This window comes from Pochonia chlamydosporia, chromosome 7, assembly GCF_001653235.2.
Source record: "Pochonia chlamydosporia 170 chromosome 7, whole genome shotgun sequence".
NCBI lineage: Eukaryota > Fungi > Ascomycota > Sordariomycetes > Hypocreales > Clavicipitaceae > Pochonia > Pochonia chlamydosporia.
The window spans coordinates 2,594,583-2,608,962 of NC_035796.1; the positions used below are offsets into that span (position 1 = coordinate 2,594,583).

Below are 14,380 nucleotides of genomic sequence, written 5' to 3' on the forward strand. Positions count from 1 at the left end.
ATCCCAACGCCAAAAGTAATAAAGAATATTCCAGACCATATTGAACATTGAACCCCACACTCCATCCTTACCCCCAATGCTTCTTCATCCATCTGCACCGTTGACCCTCCACACTCATCACTCCCCACACCAAAGGGCGCGCCTCCAACTCAGAATCCACCACTCATCTGCTGTCCCTGCATATATCAACCCAACTACCTACCCGACCACGAACCTCACATCTCCAATCCCAACCATGGCAACCCGCCTCATTCGTCCTCTTACAAGAACTGTCCTCAACCGCCCCCATTTCCCATCTCACACCAGAACAATGGCCTCGTCCAGCCAGCTCCCCGAATTTCTCGTCGTTGTCCCCGACAAGCCCGGCGTCAGAGAGAAGCGCCTCGAAGTGAGACCGTACGTACCCGTCTCATACCAAAAATGCATATGCACCAGTAAACTAATTCTATAGAACGCACTTCAAAAACATGACTCCAAATGTAGAGTCCGGCGACTGGAAAATGGGCGGTACGTACATCACACCCAGCAAATCACCAGATACTGATCAACGCAGGCGCTCTCTTGAACGAAGTACCCACTGATTCTAACGCCGCCAACTTTGACTTCTTTGGAAGTACACTCGTATGCAAGGCTGAGAGCAAAGAAGCCGTTTTGGAGCAGTTGAAGAAGGATATTTACGCTACTTCTGGAGTGTGGGATCTCGAAAAGGTAAATACTGCCGTGTTGTAACTGTTCCGAAGCATCACTAACGAGCACAGGTCCAAATCTACCCCTTCATTTGTGCATTTAGAAAGCCATAAGCCAGAGCCATGTACAAGTGAGGAAATAAAATGCTGGTATCAAATTCATAAAAGAACCTAGCCTGCCTCTCTCCTAAGATATGCTACCATCCCGTTTTTGCTTTCTGTAGGATCAGCACAGCTGACACCACCCCATTGCTGGAAGATCAAAAGCCAGAAATCTTGACAAAAACTCCAGATGGACGTTACCTGCCCTTCCGGGGGGGTCTTGAAACTAAATAGCCATAAACAGATATTGCAAAAAAGAATAAAGAAAAAAGTCCAACCCAGACAAATGCACAGCCGTTTCCATCTTTCGAGCTGCTCCGCGTTCCCACCAAATTACCTTGTCCTGTACAAACAATTGCGGTATGTTCATCAGTGGTTTATTCCTCGTCGCCATTGGTGCCCTCCTCCGCTGCTACACGCAACTCGTAGTTCAAGTCGAAGCATTCTGCCAAGAGCTCACTGACACTGCCTTGGCCCTCTGGAATGTCGCCATTAACAACAAACTTGCCTTCTACTCGCATATTGTCCAGTGAGTTGAGCTGCGCACCGTGTTAGCCAAGGCGACGAAACAGAGTAAGAAGAACGGAGAAGAGGACAAATATTCACCTTCATGCTATAAGGGTACAGTTCTCGCACAGACGTCACGCCACCATTCTTCTTGACCTCCACGAGACATCGCTTGAGAGTCTGCAGCTGGTTGTAAATGGGGAGCAAAGCCTCTGATACCGGCTCAGAGGCAAGCATGAATGAGTAGATGTATGCATAGCTCCGTCGAATCAAGTAAAGCATTGTCCGTTGTGTCCAGAGGTCTGCTGGCCGGCCCTTATCGTCGTAAAAGTTGCCGTTTTGTCTGCTCTCGTCAATCTTGTCAAGCTGTCGTTGGAAATCGTACAAGTCGGTTTCGCGGAGTGACCAGGCTTGTGTCAGGGAAAGCTTCTCCAAGTCGTTTCGGATTCCCACCAAGATGTCGTATGTTGGGCGCCATTGCTCATGCACATTTCCTTTTCTACGAAATAGTTAGCGTGGGAATGCCATCGAGGTTGCGCCCTTGAACCCACCTCTCCAACACCAGATCCGACCACTTGACACAGCGCTCATACAGCTCGCTAATTTCCGCCTCTCCCGGAGGTATTGTGCCGTCCTCTGCTACGAACTTGCCATCTTTCCGCTTATTTCCAACATCCAGGAGCTGATTTCGCAGCTTTTGTACTTCAGATGTTGAGAACTGACCATGTTAGCTAGCCCTGCGTTGTTGCTGCGTACTCTCGATGCGCACTCACCTTTGACTTTGTGTTGGCCAACGAAATTTGTCGCAGAATGGAAATGAGCTTCTCATGTGTGGCGAGCAGCGGGCCCCCGATACCTTCTAAGCGCTTTCGTAGGTTGCCCAGCATGCTCTGACATAACACCACTCGTTTCGATAGCAGTGTGAGAAGATAAGGAGAGTGTTTCGCCTGAGATTCTTCCGTCTTTTGCGCTTGGCTGATGGCGAATGCCGTCTCTTCTAATGTAGATCTGATGCTTTCCAAGTCCTTAGCTGAGTAAAGTGCGGCCTCTGTAAGATGATCTAGCAGCCGCTTGATGGTAGATGTGAGGGAGTATGCGCCCGGGGCCTCGTTATTTCGACCGATGGTGAGATAGAAAAGAGAGAGCAACTGGAAGCAACTCTCTAGTACCTTGTCCACTGTGTTTTCAACGATTAGTTAGGGTGTCGCGGAGAAGCGCAGGGAGCGTGGGAACTGGTGGCGCATTACGTCTGTTTTCTTCGTGGTTACTGGTTTCTGCTCTGATATCGTTGAGCTCCTTGACCTGCTCGATAGTCTGATCGTACAAAGGGATAACATCCTGACTGCGGATATACGTTGTCCGATCTTGCTTCAAGAGCAGAAGCTGATCTCGAATGACAGAGAGGCGAGCAAGAATGGCTTGCTCCCGGGAGTCCCGCGGTGCCGGAACCGCTGGTGTATCCATACTGGTATACTACGTGCGCACGGGCTCGCGATGACGTTTTGTGAGAAATGAAGAGCAAAATCGACAGTAATAAAGGAATACTACGCCGGTCGATTTGGCCCAGCTCAAGATGCGACGTGGGTGTTGTGTAATCCAAGTTCCCAGAGTTCCGAGGAGATAGGCAGTTGACTACTGGCTGCGCTGCTCAAGTGCTGGGGCAAGTGGCGCCGCGCGGGGAGCTTATTGAATGGAGGGGAAGATGATGGAAGACTGCCGGCCACTTGGCTCAACATGGGATTGCTGTAGCTGGAAAATCCAGTAATTAAACAGCAGGATAGTCAATTGTTTTGGCTGTGTCCGCGACTCGCTACATGCAGGCACAAGACAGGCAGGCGATTGGAAGCAGGATGTCCTGCCGAATGATGCAGCGAGAGCCTTGGATTGAAGGGCCCTGGACTCCTGGGTTCTACATCAACTGGTGCCAGACGCAGCCGATTCTGCAGGCGTAACATTGAATGTCTTTGGAGCTGGACCTTGTTGGAGCCAGCGATGCCATGGTGAGCAGAAGCGACGAATCAAGAGGCGTCACGGCACGGCTTGGCGGGGTTCAACTTGTTTGGAGTGGGGTAGTCTGGTTCGTCACTGTTCCAAGGTCGTTCGTTTTGGTGTGCCGTGTGCTCTCTGCTGTTTTGCTGCATTCGTGACTCCACCAGCCGGACTCGGTCACCCAGAGGCAGGCCAGGACTCTGGTGCGGCATGGTTGTAGGTTTGAGCTGCAAACATGATGTTTTGGAGGAGAAATGACTTGACGAGTTTCAAAATTGGCTGCCGGTAAGGAGGCTGGAGGAGTAATTATTGGATGTGCGGATTGATACAGCGACTTGATATCTGAAGCCATGTGATGGCAATAGCTCACAGACATTTGAATGCGACGTTGACGCTTCCGGGTCAGAGCCTCAATGCCTCATCAAACTGACTTGTCCATCAATACACAACCAGCCAGGCGCATATCTGCGAGTACTCTGTCTAAGTCAATAAGTTGAGCGACTTCAGCTCAATTTAACCCGAGGGTAATTTTGGCCACTATCGCAATTGTATCTCCAGACCATAGGAAAACTACAGCATAATCTCGTCTGCCGTGCATTCTCAGCCTTGCAGATCTCACAATGTGCTCTGCATGACGCTCTCCCATGCCCTCGTAAGTGGACCAATGTTCGAATTTATGATTGGCCAGATTATCCAACCAATCACACCACCCCTCCCTCACCAAACACACATTCTCGGTGCTCGGAAAAACACCGCCCCACCAAGTTTAGGTCTTGAAGCCCTCCAAACGAATTTTCGACCCTGTCAATTTTCTGTGGTTCAGCCCGCATTGGTGATAATTGCACTACATCCACCACGAACCTCGCCGCAGACTTGTCGTTATCCCACCAACCTCACGACAAAACACCACACACAATGTCTACTGCTGAGCTCGCTTCGTCCTACGCGGCCTTGATCCTCGCCGATGACGGCGTCGATATCACCGTAAGTCCAATTCTACGCGTTGCGAAACCACAAAACCATCCATGTGCGAAATTGCCGGCGCAGTCTACGATTTTACGATTCTGGAAGGAAACGCAGACGGGAATTTGGCAAACTTCGTTGGGCGCCGGCAAAACACATGACAAATTTGTGGCATCGGGAAATTTTCAACTCCAGGGACACAGTGTATGCTGACTTGAACAGGCCGACAAGCTCCAGGCCCTCATCAAGGCCGCTGGCATCCAGGATGTCGAGCCCATCTGGACCTCCATCTTCGCCAAGGTACGACGACGATAAAATCCCCCAACTTGACGAGAATTCGCCCACCGAACGGGTACACTACACCGACGTGAAACACGATGCTGACGAAGAAAACAGGCCCTGGAAGGCAAGGACATCAAGGACCTGCTCGTAAACGTCGGCTCTGGAGGCGGCGCTGCTGCCCCCGCTGCCGGTGGTGCCGCCGCCGCCGCTGGTGGTGATGCCGCTGCCCCTGAGGAGGAGAAGGTCGAGGGTGCGTACACACTTCCAAGAGAAGCATTCGAGATGAGATGGCTAACTGTCCCACAGAGAAGGAAGAGTCCGACGAGGACATGGGTTTCGGTCTTTTCGACTAAACGCACAATTACTCAAACTGTTTTCTTGCTTCTTTGTACTTCAACTGCATGGCTTCGGGGTCTTCACGAATCACATCGATCATACAGGATGGAGAAAAGGCGCGCAAAAAAAGGACTCGGGGAAAGGATGGGTTATGGCTTTTCCCCTTTCTTGCGTTTGGCGGCACCTGGGCTGTGAGGTAGCTTCGTTCATATACTGGAAGTTAATATGATTGAATGTCCCTCGTAAAGAAGAATCAGATCACACGCAATGTGGAGTTTTATTGAGTGATGGTGGCGGGTTTGGGTCAAATACAGGCTTTTGGGAATGAATGCTGTGGGTTGGTGTTCACTGTGATTCTTGTTACGGACTGTGCTGGCATTGGAGCCGGAGACTGTGTCATGAGTTGATTGTATTCATCTACTGTGTGCCTCACGTCGCCACTGAAACCTCAATTTCTCACCAACGCCGTCCACATTTCTTGTATGCCATGATACGCTTTTCCATGCCTGTCGTTTCCCCCAACCATCCGCACCCCAACGCCAAATGTTTATTGAACAATCAACGCCGACGACGGCACAAACCCAGCCTCCTTCAAAGTCTTAGACATGTCCAAATCCCCCGAAAAAGTCTTCTTGGGAAACGTAGTTGAGAAGCTCGTCACCACCAGCCCAGTCTCACCCTGCACCATCTGCGCCAACTCAAACAGCGTCGTCTCCGCCGGCAAAGTCTTCATAAGGTTGCCGCTGGGGGTCTGGAGTCTCAATCTAGCCGTGTTGTGATCAGCCTTGGGCTTAGGCGGCGCTACCGCCGCGGGGGCAGGGGCAGCAGAGCCGGCAGCAACCTCTGGAGCTCTCCCTTCTCTCGCGGCTTTGGCTTCTTCAGCTTTGCGTCGTCGTTCGGCCTTGTCGGCTTCAATCTTGGCCTTGATGCGCTTCTTGGCTTCCATGTCGTCTTGCTTCTCTTGGCGTTTTTTGGCAGCCTCTTTGATTTGTTCCTTGCGTGCGAGCTCTTCTTTCAGATCTTGGCTTTCCTTGGTGGACTTTTGGCGAATTTGCTGGAGGGTAGTTAGTGAATGAGAGTCTCTTTGGTGGACGAGCTTGTGTGTTGCTCAGTGCTTGGAGGGACAAACCTCGTTTCGTTTGGCGTCTGCCTTATCCTGGACAGATTGGACAGCTCGTTTGGCCTTGAGGCGCTCACGCAGTTCTTCCAACTTGGCTTTTCTCTCCTCCTCTGTCAATGGGGCGATTTCCTCGGTTGACTCTGAAAAATCTGTGTGGTCTCTGCAGCCATCACGTCAGGTCAGCATACATTCATTCTCCGGGTGTATTTGAGAAATATGGACAACATACGTCTTGGTGGCATGGAACGTCGCTAGGTCGTGATTTCGGAACTTCTTGCCACACTCATTGCATACAAGTGAGCGAGCTTGACCCGTCTCAATTTCAGCAATTTTGGCCTTGGTCTCGGCATCCTCCTCCTCATCGTCATCTGCCTTGCTAGCCTCCGCAGCTTGAATTTCCTCTAGAGGTTTATCCTGGTTATCCTCTAGCCATTGCAGAGCACCCTGAACTGATTCAATGTTAGTAAGCTGCCATGCTGAATTTGTTGCAATTCTTGTCCTGGGGTACACGTACGGCCACCGCTTTTCTTGACTGCAATTTCGGCTCGGGTCTTGTCGAAGCCCATATCAGTAAGAAGATCTAGATCTGAAGGCATCTTTGCGAGGGCACGGGGAGTCTGTTGATCGGATAGGCGGTATTTCGGTAGTGAGGTTGGAGGGGTAAGGTGAGTGACCGATTCTGACGGCAATGTGTAGTGGGGTAGATTATATACTTGGGGCACTTGACATTCAACAAAATCAACAACTTTGGTCCAACAAGGATGAGAAGAGTTATGAGCCTGGGCTGAGGCTGTTTGTTTGAAGTCTGCACAGACACTTTCTGGATGCAGGTGAAGTTGTTGATGAAGTAAGCAGTCTGGAGCTGCGAGGCATTGAATGGCACGTCATTGAACAGTTGCCTCACACGTGGAGCTGGCTGGGGCTGGCTGGGCAGGTGGTGTCCACAGGCATCTCGCAGCTTAAAACTGGCGGCCCGGCATTACAACGGCTATACGACCTGGGAGAGAGAGAGCACTTGAGAGCTTTAATGTTGCCATCTTCAACCTCGAATCGACCGTCCATTGTTCCGTACGGTGTATGAGATTGCGGAATGCTATGATTGGCACCGGCCGACCGAATTTTATTTTTGGCCTTTCCTTCTCCAAGAGGCCCCAAAGGCAAGGGCATAGAGTCCAGCCTTTGGCGCCTATTTGTAACCTGCGAATGGACTCATGCTTGCACGTGTCCCATCATCCGACTTGACGGAGCGGTCAGCAGATCCGATGAAGAGGGAATCCACTTGGGTATTCGTACAGAAGTCAGGCACGCGGTGCTGAGGAACAAGAAAGATGCCCATAATGCCAATGATTTTTTTTAGTTGTATTTCAATGGCCGTAAAAACGTCGTCAACCGCAATTCACAGGGATCAAATACTTCGCCAATGCCAGTAGATGCCCCGAGACTCCTTTCGACCCAAGCTTGCGTGCTGAGCTAGCCGATCAGCTTGGCTACAGTGGTGGATCAAACACAACTTCAAGGGACTACCTGCACCCAGACAGGCAGAACCAAAGGTTATTATACCGACCTTGGCTAGACATGATGGACTCCACATGTGGTCTTCAGTGCTAGCCTCCTGTCAGGGGCTTGAACAGATTGGTCATGCTGCTAACACTTGGATGCCGTGGCGCGAGCATGTGTCTACAGCAGAAGACCAAGGAACAGAACGCTGGAGATGTGAGTTCAATCATCGTTCGCCGAGGCTCACAAGCCCAAGCCACAGCATGTCGCTCTGACCAAAGTGAGCTGGAGTCCCCTTTCAAGCTTTGTTGGTGTGTGTCGAGTCTGGTATTGTTTTTCTTTCTTTGTCAGGCCCTGTCTTGTGCCATGTTGTCATCGTCCTGACCGTGCTCCGTACTGCCTCATTACAAACCACCACGCACTAGACACATCCGCTTCAAGAGCCCGTCCATTGCCAGTCCTTTAGCAGGTTCATCTTTGACTTGCATTACTCAATTTTTGTCCCCGTCGCGTGTTGTTGCTATCAAGAGATCCGGCACTTTAATGCCCCCGGCCTGGACATTTACCCTCTTCAAATCTAAATATTCTCTGCTCTCCTTTATTCAGCGCGTGCGCTTCGCTTGCCCGTCCATCGAGCACCTGAGCCCCAGGTTGCCAAAGCAAAGGTCGGCAGCTCCCCACACCAAACTCCAAGTCCAAGTCCAAGCCAAACCCACTTGCAGCCAAACCCAGCCCAGTCCAGCCCATCCAAGCCAATCCAGACCAAACAAGGACCAGACCGTGTCCTCAACTTTCAAGTGCATCACGGCTGATTCTCCCCCGCCAGAACGACCCGACAAAAATCACAGTCCTCGAGTCCGACCGTGCTGCATCGAATAGCTGTCAATTATTGCCAGTCATTTTGCCCATCATGACGGTCGACATCCTCCCCCTCGAGCTGAACTTTACTCGTACGTGAACGTGACGCACTCCGCAACCTCCCTCGGCTAAAGCTGTAGCTATCATTAACTCGGTATCCCTCTCGTCTCAGGTCCATTCACCGTCGAAGTCTCGCGAACTCTCACCATCCGAAACACAAGCAGCTCACCTCTTGCGTTCAAGGTATGCATTTCAGTGCAGTCGCAAATGCGCAAATGCCCATGAGTGCACAATATGGCCGTCACAGTAACTGACCCGCTCCTCTTCCCGCAGGTCAAAACCACTGCCCCCAAACAGTACTGCGTCCGACCCAATGCCGGTCGTATCGAGCCCGGAAATGCCTTCGATGTCACAGGTACGACGGGACAATAATTTCCCATTGTGCGAGCTCTTTCTCAGTTCACCAGTGCAGCACAACTAACATGGCACAACAAACGAATAGTACTCTTGCAGGCGATGAAACAGGATCCTCCCCTGGATGCCCGATGTCGCGACAAGTTCCTCGTTCAGTGCGCACCAATCACCTCGGACAAGGACTTTGCCAGCATTGCCTCTGTTCTCGAGTCGGCAGACAAGGCTACGCTTGTCGAACGCAAGATTCGCGTCAACTGGCTGGCTGCCAATGGCGAGGCCCAGGGACCTAGCGCTCCAGCTGCTTCTACTCCCAGCAAACCTTCAACCGTGAATGGCGTACGTTCTTCGTCGGTGCAGTGCAGCAACTGTGAATTTTCAAACTGACTCTATTCCCCAAGGCTACTGAAACTCCTGACGCTCCCCGAACATTCTCATCACCCGGCGGCAACGCCAACTCAACGCCCCTGCCTGCGCCGCCACCCTACACATCTGACGATGCCGCCGAAGACACCGACGACAAATCCGAGCGCCCCAAGTCTGCTGTATCCCACGCCGCCACAACTGTCTCCGAGACCGCGCAAATGACGTACGAAGAATTGAAGAACAAGCTCGCCCAAGCAGAAGCCCAACTGCTCAACCTCAAGGACAGCGGACTGCGCCAGCGAAATGTAAAGTCCGCAGCCAGCGATGAGAAGACACGTTCTGGTAACACCGCACAGGCTGTTAAGCAGCAACCCGACGGTGTGTCGGTGCAGATCGTCGCCCTGCTGTGTCTGTTGAGTTTCCTGCTGGCCTACTTCTTCTTCTAGTTGCCATAGAAGCGCATAATGTCCCAGCAGGGAGTATTTCTAATTTTGACAGCGAAGAAATGTAGTCCTAAGACTAGCTTTACAAAGATGCGTTCTGGGATATACACCGTTGTTGAGTGGCAGACGGACCCAGTGCCGCATAATGACTGAACTGAACATAAAATGGGTGCAAGGACACTGAATCTAGGCAACTTGCAAAAGGGGGACCGATTACATGGGGGTTGGGGAGAAGGTTGTCTGGTGGACGTGGGTGGATGACAGACACCATTTGATATCGAGTAGCTGCTCTTGGCATTTGTACTGTACAGTACTGTAAGCTACTGTTCTATGACGCGTATAATGTAATTCTCTTTGTCTATTGATATTGATACTGATACTAGTCAACTTGTTGGATTCTATTCGTGATTTTTGATATATGATTGCTGGGATTGCATACACTCGTATTTCTGTAGTATTATAGATAATAGCCATGTTTCTATGGTAGTGACTTATGCAATCTTGTACAGTAGAACCCCAACGCCAATCACATAATTGTGACGATTACTGTTCCCAAAAATTCAAATGTAAAGTAACAACATGCTGGCTGTTTAGGCCTGCACTTCACTCTCCTTCCAGTTCACGGCACCACCGACCAACCGCCCACCTTCTTTACGCTTGACACGGCAATTCAAACCAACATTTTCGTCCCAGATGAACCTCCAAATGGCGTACACCCAACTCTCATGACGAGGCAGCGGCTCGTAAAACTCCTTGGCCATTTCATACACGGCAGGGAGTCTGGTCCACGGAATGGCAGGGAAGTCGTGGTGCTCGTTGTGCAGACCGACATTGTAGGTGAACCAGTTGAGGGGGCCGTAGTAGGAAAACGTCTCGGGCACGGGGACCATGTTGCTGGGGTCCTTTTGCGTAGGGGTGACGGTTTCGTAGACGTAGTGCTCGGCGATGAAGTGGCCGGCCAGGGGGTGCAGGCTACCTGCGAGGAAAGATGACAGCAGGAGATACAGCACTGCGTTCCACGAGGCGTAGCGCACGAGGAGGGCGTCGAAGGAGAGCTGGATGGTGAGGTTGACGAAATGGACCCAGGAGAAGGGGACGCGGTAGACGGCCATGGGGCGCAAGGCATAAAAGAAGATCTGAAAGGTGCAGAAGAAGGCCTTTCCGAGGATGGAGTCGAGGAAGAAGGCTTCCAGGGCGGTGGGGAGATCGGTGTCGAGGCCGTCTACACCAAGGGATTTGTGGTGAGTGAGATGATAGGGCTGTGGGGTCCAAGTCAGTCTTGACATTGTTCATTAAGCAGAGGAAGTGGATGATAGACATACGCGGAATGCGGCGCTGTAGGGAACCGCAATGGGCAGGTTGGCTACAATGGCAAAGAGTCGATTCGCCAATGGGCTCTTGAAGGCCAGGTTGTGGGAGATCTCGTGAATGGCCAGGAAGAGGTTCTGGTTGGCGGTGGCGCCGAATACGTATGCTACAGCCCAGAATTTCCAGGACCAAAAGGACGTCGACTGGAGGAGGTAGGCGAGGACGATTTGGAGCGTCACGACACCGGTGACGACGTACTTGGTTAGAGGCTCAGGGCCACATAGCTTGGTGATCTGATTGTGTTAGCAAGACTCAATTCGGCTGGGACGAGGCAGGGCAAACCTCTGGATGAGCCTTGATAATGGCCAGTCGACGGGTGCGGTGCGGCTCCTCGGTATAGGTCCAGAAGAAGTCATGTTTGGGGTTGGCGTCCTGGTTCTCTGTGTGAGTGGTCTTCTTTTTGGGCGTCTTGGTGACGGTAGCAGAACCGTTTGACGGCATTTTGTCGAGTTTGCAATTGAGTTAGCGAGAGGCGACGAGGCTGTGTTTGCTGCTCAGGTTTTGTAGACACAGGCGTCTTGAGCGTAGTTTTGTAGGTTGTTGCGCTGCTAGGGGTTCACGTATGGAGGGGTCGGCGAGAGAAAAGGGGATTACAACAGGTGCGCAGTATCCATTCTATGTCGGGAAATAGAATTCGATCTCGCAGATGCAGGTTCGTCGACAGAGGTTGAAAGAGGAGAACTGGCTCAGGAGTGCATGGATTGGGTGATTTCTTCGGTCCTGGGAATTCGATGTCCGAGAAACAAAAAGTGGCGTGGTGCGGTTTGAGAGGAAGGCGGTGTCTGCCGGCCGACAAGAACTTGACCAGACAAGACGGAGTCGAGCACGTTTGCTGTCAACTGGAGGTGTTTGGTGCCTGGACAGGGGCAGGCACAGAACTTTAATGGCCACAGACAGGAGCTGAGGGGTTGTGGGGCAAAATGAGCTCCAGAGTTGTGCATCTTTGCTTGTTGGAGCTGAGCCGCGTCAGTGTTGGCTGGATATTCATTAATGGAGTTGGTCGAAGATGTCAAGGAGGGACCAGATTGGTGGGTCAGATCCCGATACACCACCATTTACTCTGTCATGGTGATTGCCATCTTTCTCATCTCATCAAACACCTACCTACCTAGGTACCTATATGGCTAGGTGCTCAAACCTCAATTTTCAAACGTGTAAAGATTGCGTTAATGAGCCGCGTGCAAGTCTGATGGCTTGTGAGCTGGGCTAAGCTGGTGCAAGTAAGTTCTTCTTCTCGCCCAACCGAATGCCATTTTTTACGGGATATACGAGTGTGCGTATATAGTGAGAGGAAATGATCGTGGACTTGCGAGTTGTTGTATCCGCGATAGATTAAGCTTTGCACAAAATGGGCCGTCCAAAGCATGAAGTTACCCAAGATGTCGGGCTCGAGTGGTTGAGTGTGCATCGTATCAAGACCGTTCCATGTTGTGAAGCAGGGCAATCAATTGACATCTGGATGAGCCGCTCTCAGTCTGGTTCGGTCCCGTAGGCTGGGTTGCACCTTCCCTCCTCGCCACTCATCACAATCTTTTGATCAGCCCAGATCGCACTCACAGCCTCATCTCATGCAGCCAATTTATGTCCGCTTGCCGGTCACGCATCTCACCTCCTCGTACTTTTGTCAAACCTTGAAACTTCGCACGAGCGCTATCAACCTCGCCATTCATGCCGTTCATCCATGTTCAAAAATACGTCGAAGCCACCGAGAAAGTTAAGCCAGATGCCTACATTGCATGATGGATCTACCCGCTCGAGGTCGAGCAGATGGCTGCCTGGGAAATGCAAGACGAGGAGCACGAGGCACTATCACAGTTGCCAAGGGATCACAATGCGTATAAACTCGGCAGCATAAATGGTCATAAAGTGGTTATTGCCGGCCTTGACCAGCCAGGAAACTGTCCAACTGCACTCCAACGGCGCTGCTTCTTCCGCCTGCGACGAATACTTGACCCTAGTAATCACATTTACCACAATAACCACACTCTTTATCGCAGGCTGTGTAGTCACGCTCTTCTAGCTCATAGTCGTACCTGTCGCAATCCAAATCGAAAGCCCGCCACCTCGACAGAATGTCTTCTTCCTCCTCTCGGCATTCTTGCTCTGACATACGAGACGCCGTGTGCTCTTCTTGGCCATTGTCATCCTGGTTCGATGCCGAGTTTCCTTCATCGCCTGCAACGACGCCAAGAGCAGAGCGGATCATGCATTTACAGTCATCACCAATACCGTTGCTTCGCGAAGTCTCCCGAAGGATCTGAATTAGCTGGTCACGATTGCCATTGCTGCCAACGTTTGACCGTAGAGCATCTTGAAAGGCAGTCGTCAAATTCGCTTGAATAGCTTGTCGCTGCGCATGAGAAGCTTTCAGCAAGGTATCTTCGCCGCAGTTCATGGTGAGTTCCGTGATTTCCGCTGCATTCAGGTTTTGTGACCATGTCGGGTTAAGATCCAGATTGAGATCTTTCCCGATGGACGCAAGCCCTGATTTCAAATCGTTAAAGGCAAGTAGACTCAGAAGTTTGCCTTTCCCAGGGGTATGGGTATTGAGGTTAAAGATTACCCTCAGTACTTGGTGTAAGTGCAAGATTTCGGCGGGAGGCGTAAACGCATCTGTTCCTCCCAAGGTCTCAATTTTACCAGTCCCCTCGTTGTTGCCAATAGCGCTGCCTTTAGCAGCTACCGGAGTCGTAAGCAACCTCAAGTTAGACGGATCGTCTGTTTGAGGACGTTTCGGTCGCTCACCCAGGTCAATATCACGAGCAGGTCTTGCCAACGTCGCCCGCCAGTGATGTATGTTGACCGGGTCCTTTTGGTAAATGTTGACCTCGAAAAACTTGTCATGTGTTTTACACTTGTAGTTCTTATACCTTGGCGCAGTTGTAAGGCTTCATCTGACAACAAAACATGTAAAGGGCATACGTACGAATTCAGTTTCTCAAAGTTGGCTCGAATCAGGTCGTCCTCTGCTACCTCAATAAAATCGTTGCTACTGTTCTTGGCAGGAACAAAATACTTCTTTGACTCCAGGCTGCCATAGTTCTTCTGCCGGACAAGCTGGACGGCAAATGGTGCAAGATCAACGACGTCAGGTTCGTCTTTGTTAGTGCTGAGGGCGGATTCTCTTGGAAAGGCAGCCCACGACAGGAAGGACGTGAATTTGCTCTCGTGAGAGAGATACTGGGGCCGGTAAGGCTTGATGTCTGCACAACAAAAGACAAGTGACGCCATACTTGTGCTTATGGGTTCAATGTTTGATGCCAGTGGGATGATCGAACCACGTTTTGAGAAGAGATGGGGATTTCCAAGAAGTTATTGAGGACCGTCCCCGAGGCATCCGGGTTCAATATGCCATCTACTTATACCTGTCTGACTTACATTTCTGGTAGCATATTGTCACGATGAGCCTACACATGTAAGTGAAGATGATAGGCTCGATGCACTCTGTGGGC

General features: G+C 51.1%; 7 protein-coding genes across 7 annotated transcripts; 3 read left to right on the forward strand and 4 right to left on the reverse strand.

Moving 5' to 3' along the window:
- Window positions 1-310: 310 nt before the first annotated feature.
- Window positions 311-800, forward strand: VFPPC_09380 (dimeric alpha-beta barrel; the record flags this gene model as incomplete). Its single annotated transcript, XM_018287923.1, has 4 exons — window positions 311-396; window positions 452-507; window positions 554-708; window positions 759-800. 4 exons carry the CDS (start codon window positions 311-313, stop codon window positions 798-800), a joined length of 339 nt encoding a protein of 112 aa, XP_018139261.1.
- A 365-nt stretch (window positions 801-1,165) lies between these two features.
- VFPPC_14593 (hypothetical protein) lies at window positions 1,166-2,759 on the reverse strand (the record flags this gene model as incomplete). The annotated part of the gene is made up of 5 exons (XM_018292361.1): window positions 1,166-1,327; window positions 1,395-1,794; window positions 1,847-2,013; window positions 2,069-2,472; window positions 2,543-2,759. 5 exons carry the CDS (start codon window positions 2,757-2,759, stop codon window positions 1,166-1,168), a joined length of 1,350 nt encoding a protein of 449 aa, XP_018139260.1.
- Window positions 2,760-4,199: 1,440 nt separating this feature from the next.
- On the forward strand, window positions 4,200-4,882 carry VFPPC_14592 (60s acidic ribosomal protein domain-containing protein; the record flags this gene model as incomplete). Its single annotated transcript, XM_018292360.1, has 4 exons — window positions 4,200-4,268; window positions 4,470-4,547; window positions 4,644-4,779; window positions 4,836-4,882. 4 exons carry the CDS (start codon window positions 4,200-4,202, stop codon window positions 4,880-4,882), a joined length of 330 nt encoding a protein of 109 aa, XP_018139259.1.
- A 530-nt stretch (window positions 4,883-5,412) lies between these two features.
- On the reverse strand, window positions 5,413-6,581 carry VFPPC_14591 (UBA/TS-N domain-containing protein; the record flags this gene model as incomplete). Its single annotated transcript, XM_018292359.1, has 4 exons — window positions 5,413-5,919; window positions 5,995-6,145; window positions 6,215-6,434; window positions 6,500-6,581. The coding sequence occupies 4 exons, from the start codon at window positions 6,579-6,581 to the stop codon at window positions 5,413-5,415; spliced, it is 960 nt and encodes a 319-aa protein (XP_018139258.1).
- Window positions 6,582-8,392: 1,811 nt separating this feature from the next.
- Window positions 8,393-9,563, forward strand: VFPPC_09379 (major sperm protein; the record flags this gene model as incomplete). The annotated part of the gene is made up of 5 exons (XM_018287922.1): window positions 8,393-8,432; window positions 8,513-8,583; window positions 8,674-8,755; window positions 8,843-9,090; window positions 9,153-9,563. The coding sequence occupies 5 exons, from the start codon at window positions 8,393-8,395 to the stop codon at window positions 9,561-9,563; spliced, it is 852 nt and encodes a 283-aa protein (XP_018139257.1).
- A 587-nt stretch (window positions 9,564-10,150) lies between these two features.
- Window positions 10,151-11,369, reverse strand: VFPPC_09378 (dihydroceramide delta(4)-desaturase; the record flags this gene model as incomplete). The annotated part of the gene is made up of 3 exons (XM_018287921.1): window positions 10,151-10,819; window positions 10,883-11,161; window positions 11,211-11,369. The coding sequence occupies 3 exons, from the start codon at window positions 11,367-11,369 to the stop codon at window positions 10,151-10,153; spliced, it is 1,107 nt and encodes a 368-aa protein (XP_018139256.1).
- Window positions 11,370-12,882: 1,513 nt separating this feature from the next.
- Window positions 12,883-14,159, reverse strand: VFPPC_09377 (hypothetical protein; the record flags this gene model as incomplete). The annotated part of the gene is made up of 2 exons (XM_022428654.1): window positions 12,883-13,798; window positions 13,855-14,159. The coding sequence occupies 2 exons, from the start codon at window positions 14,157-14,159 to the stop codon at window positions 12,883-12,885; spliced, it is 1,221 nt and encodes a 406-aa protein (XP_022284140.1).
- Between the last annotated feature and the right edge of the window lie 221 nt (window positions 14,160-14,380).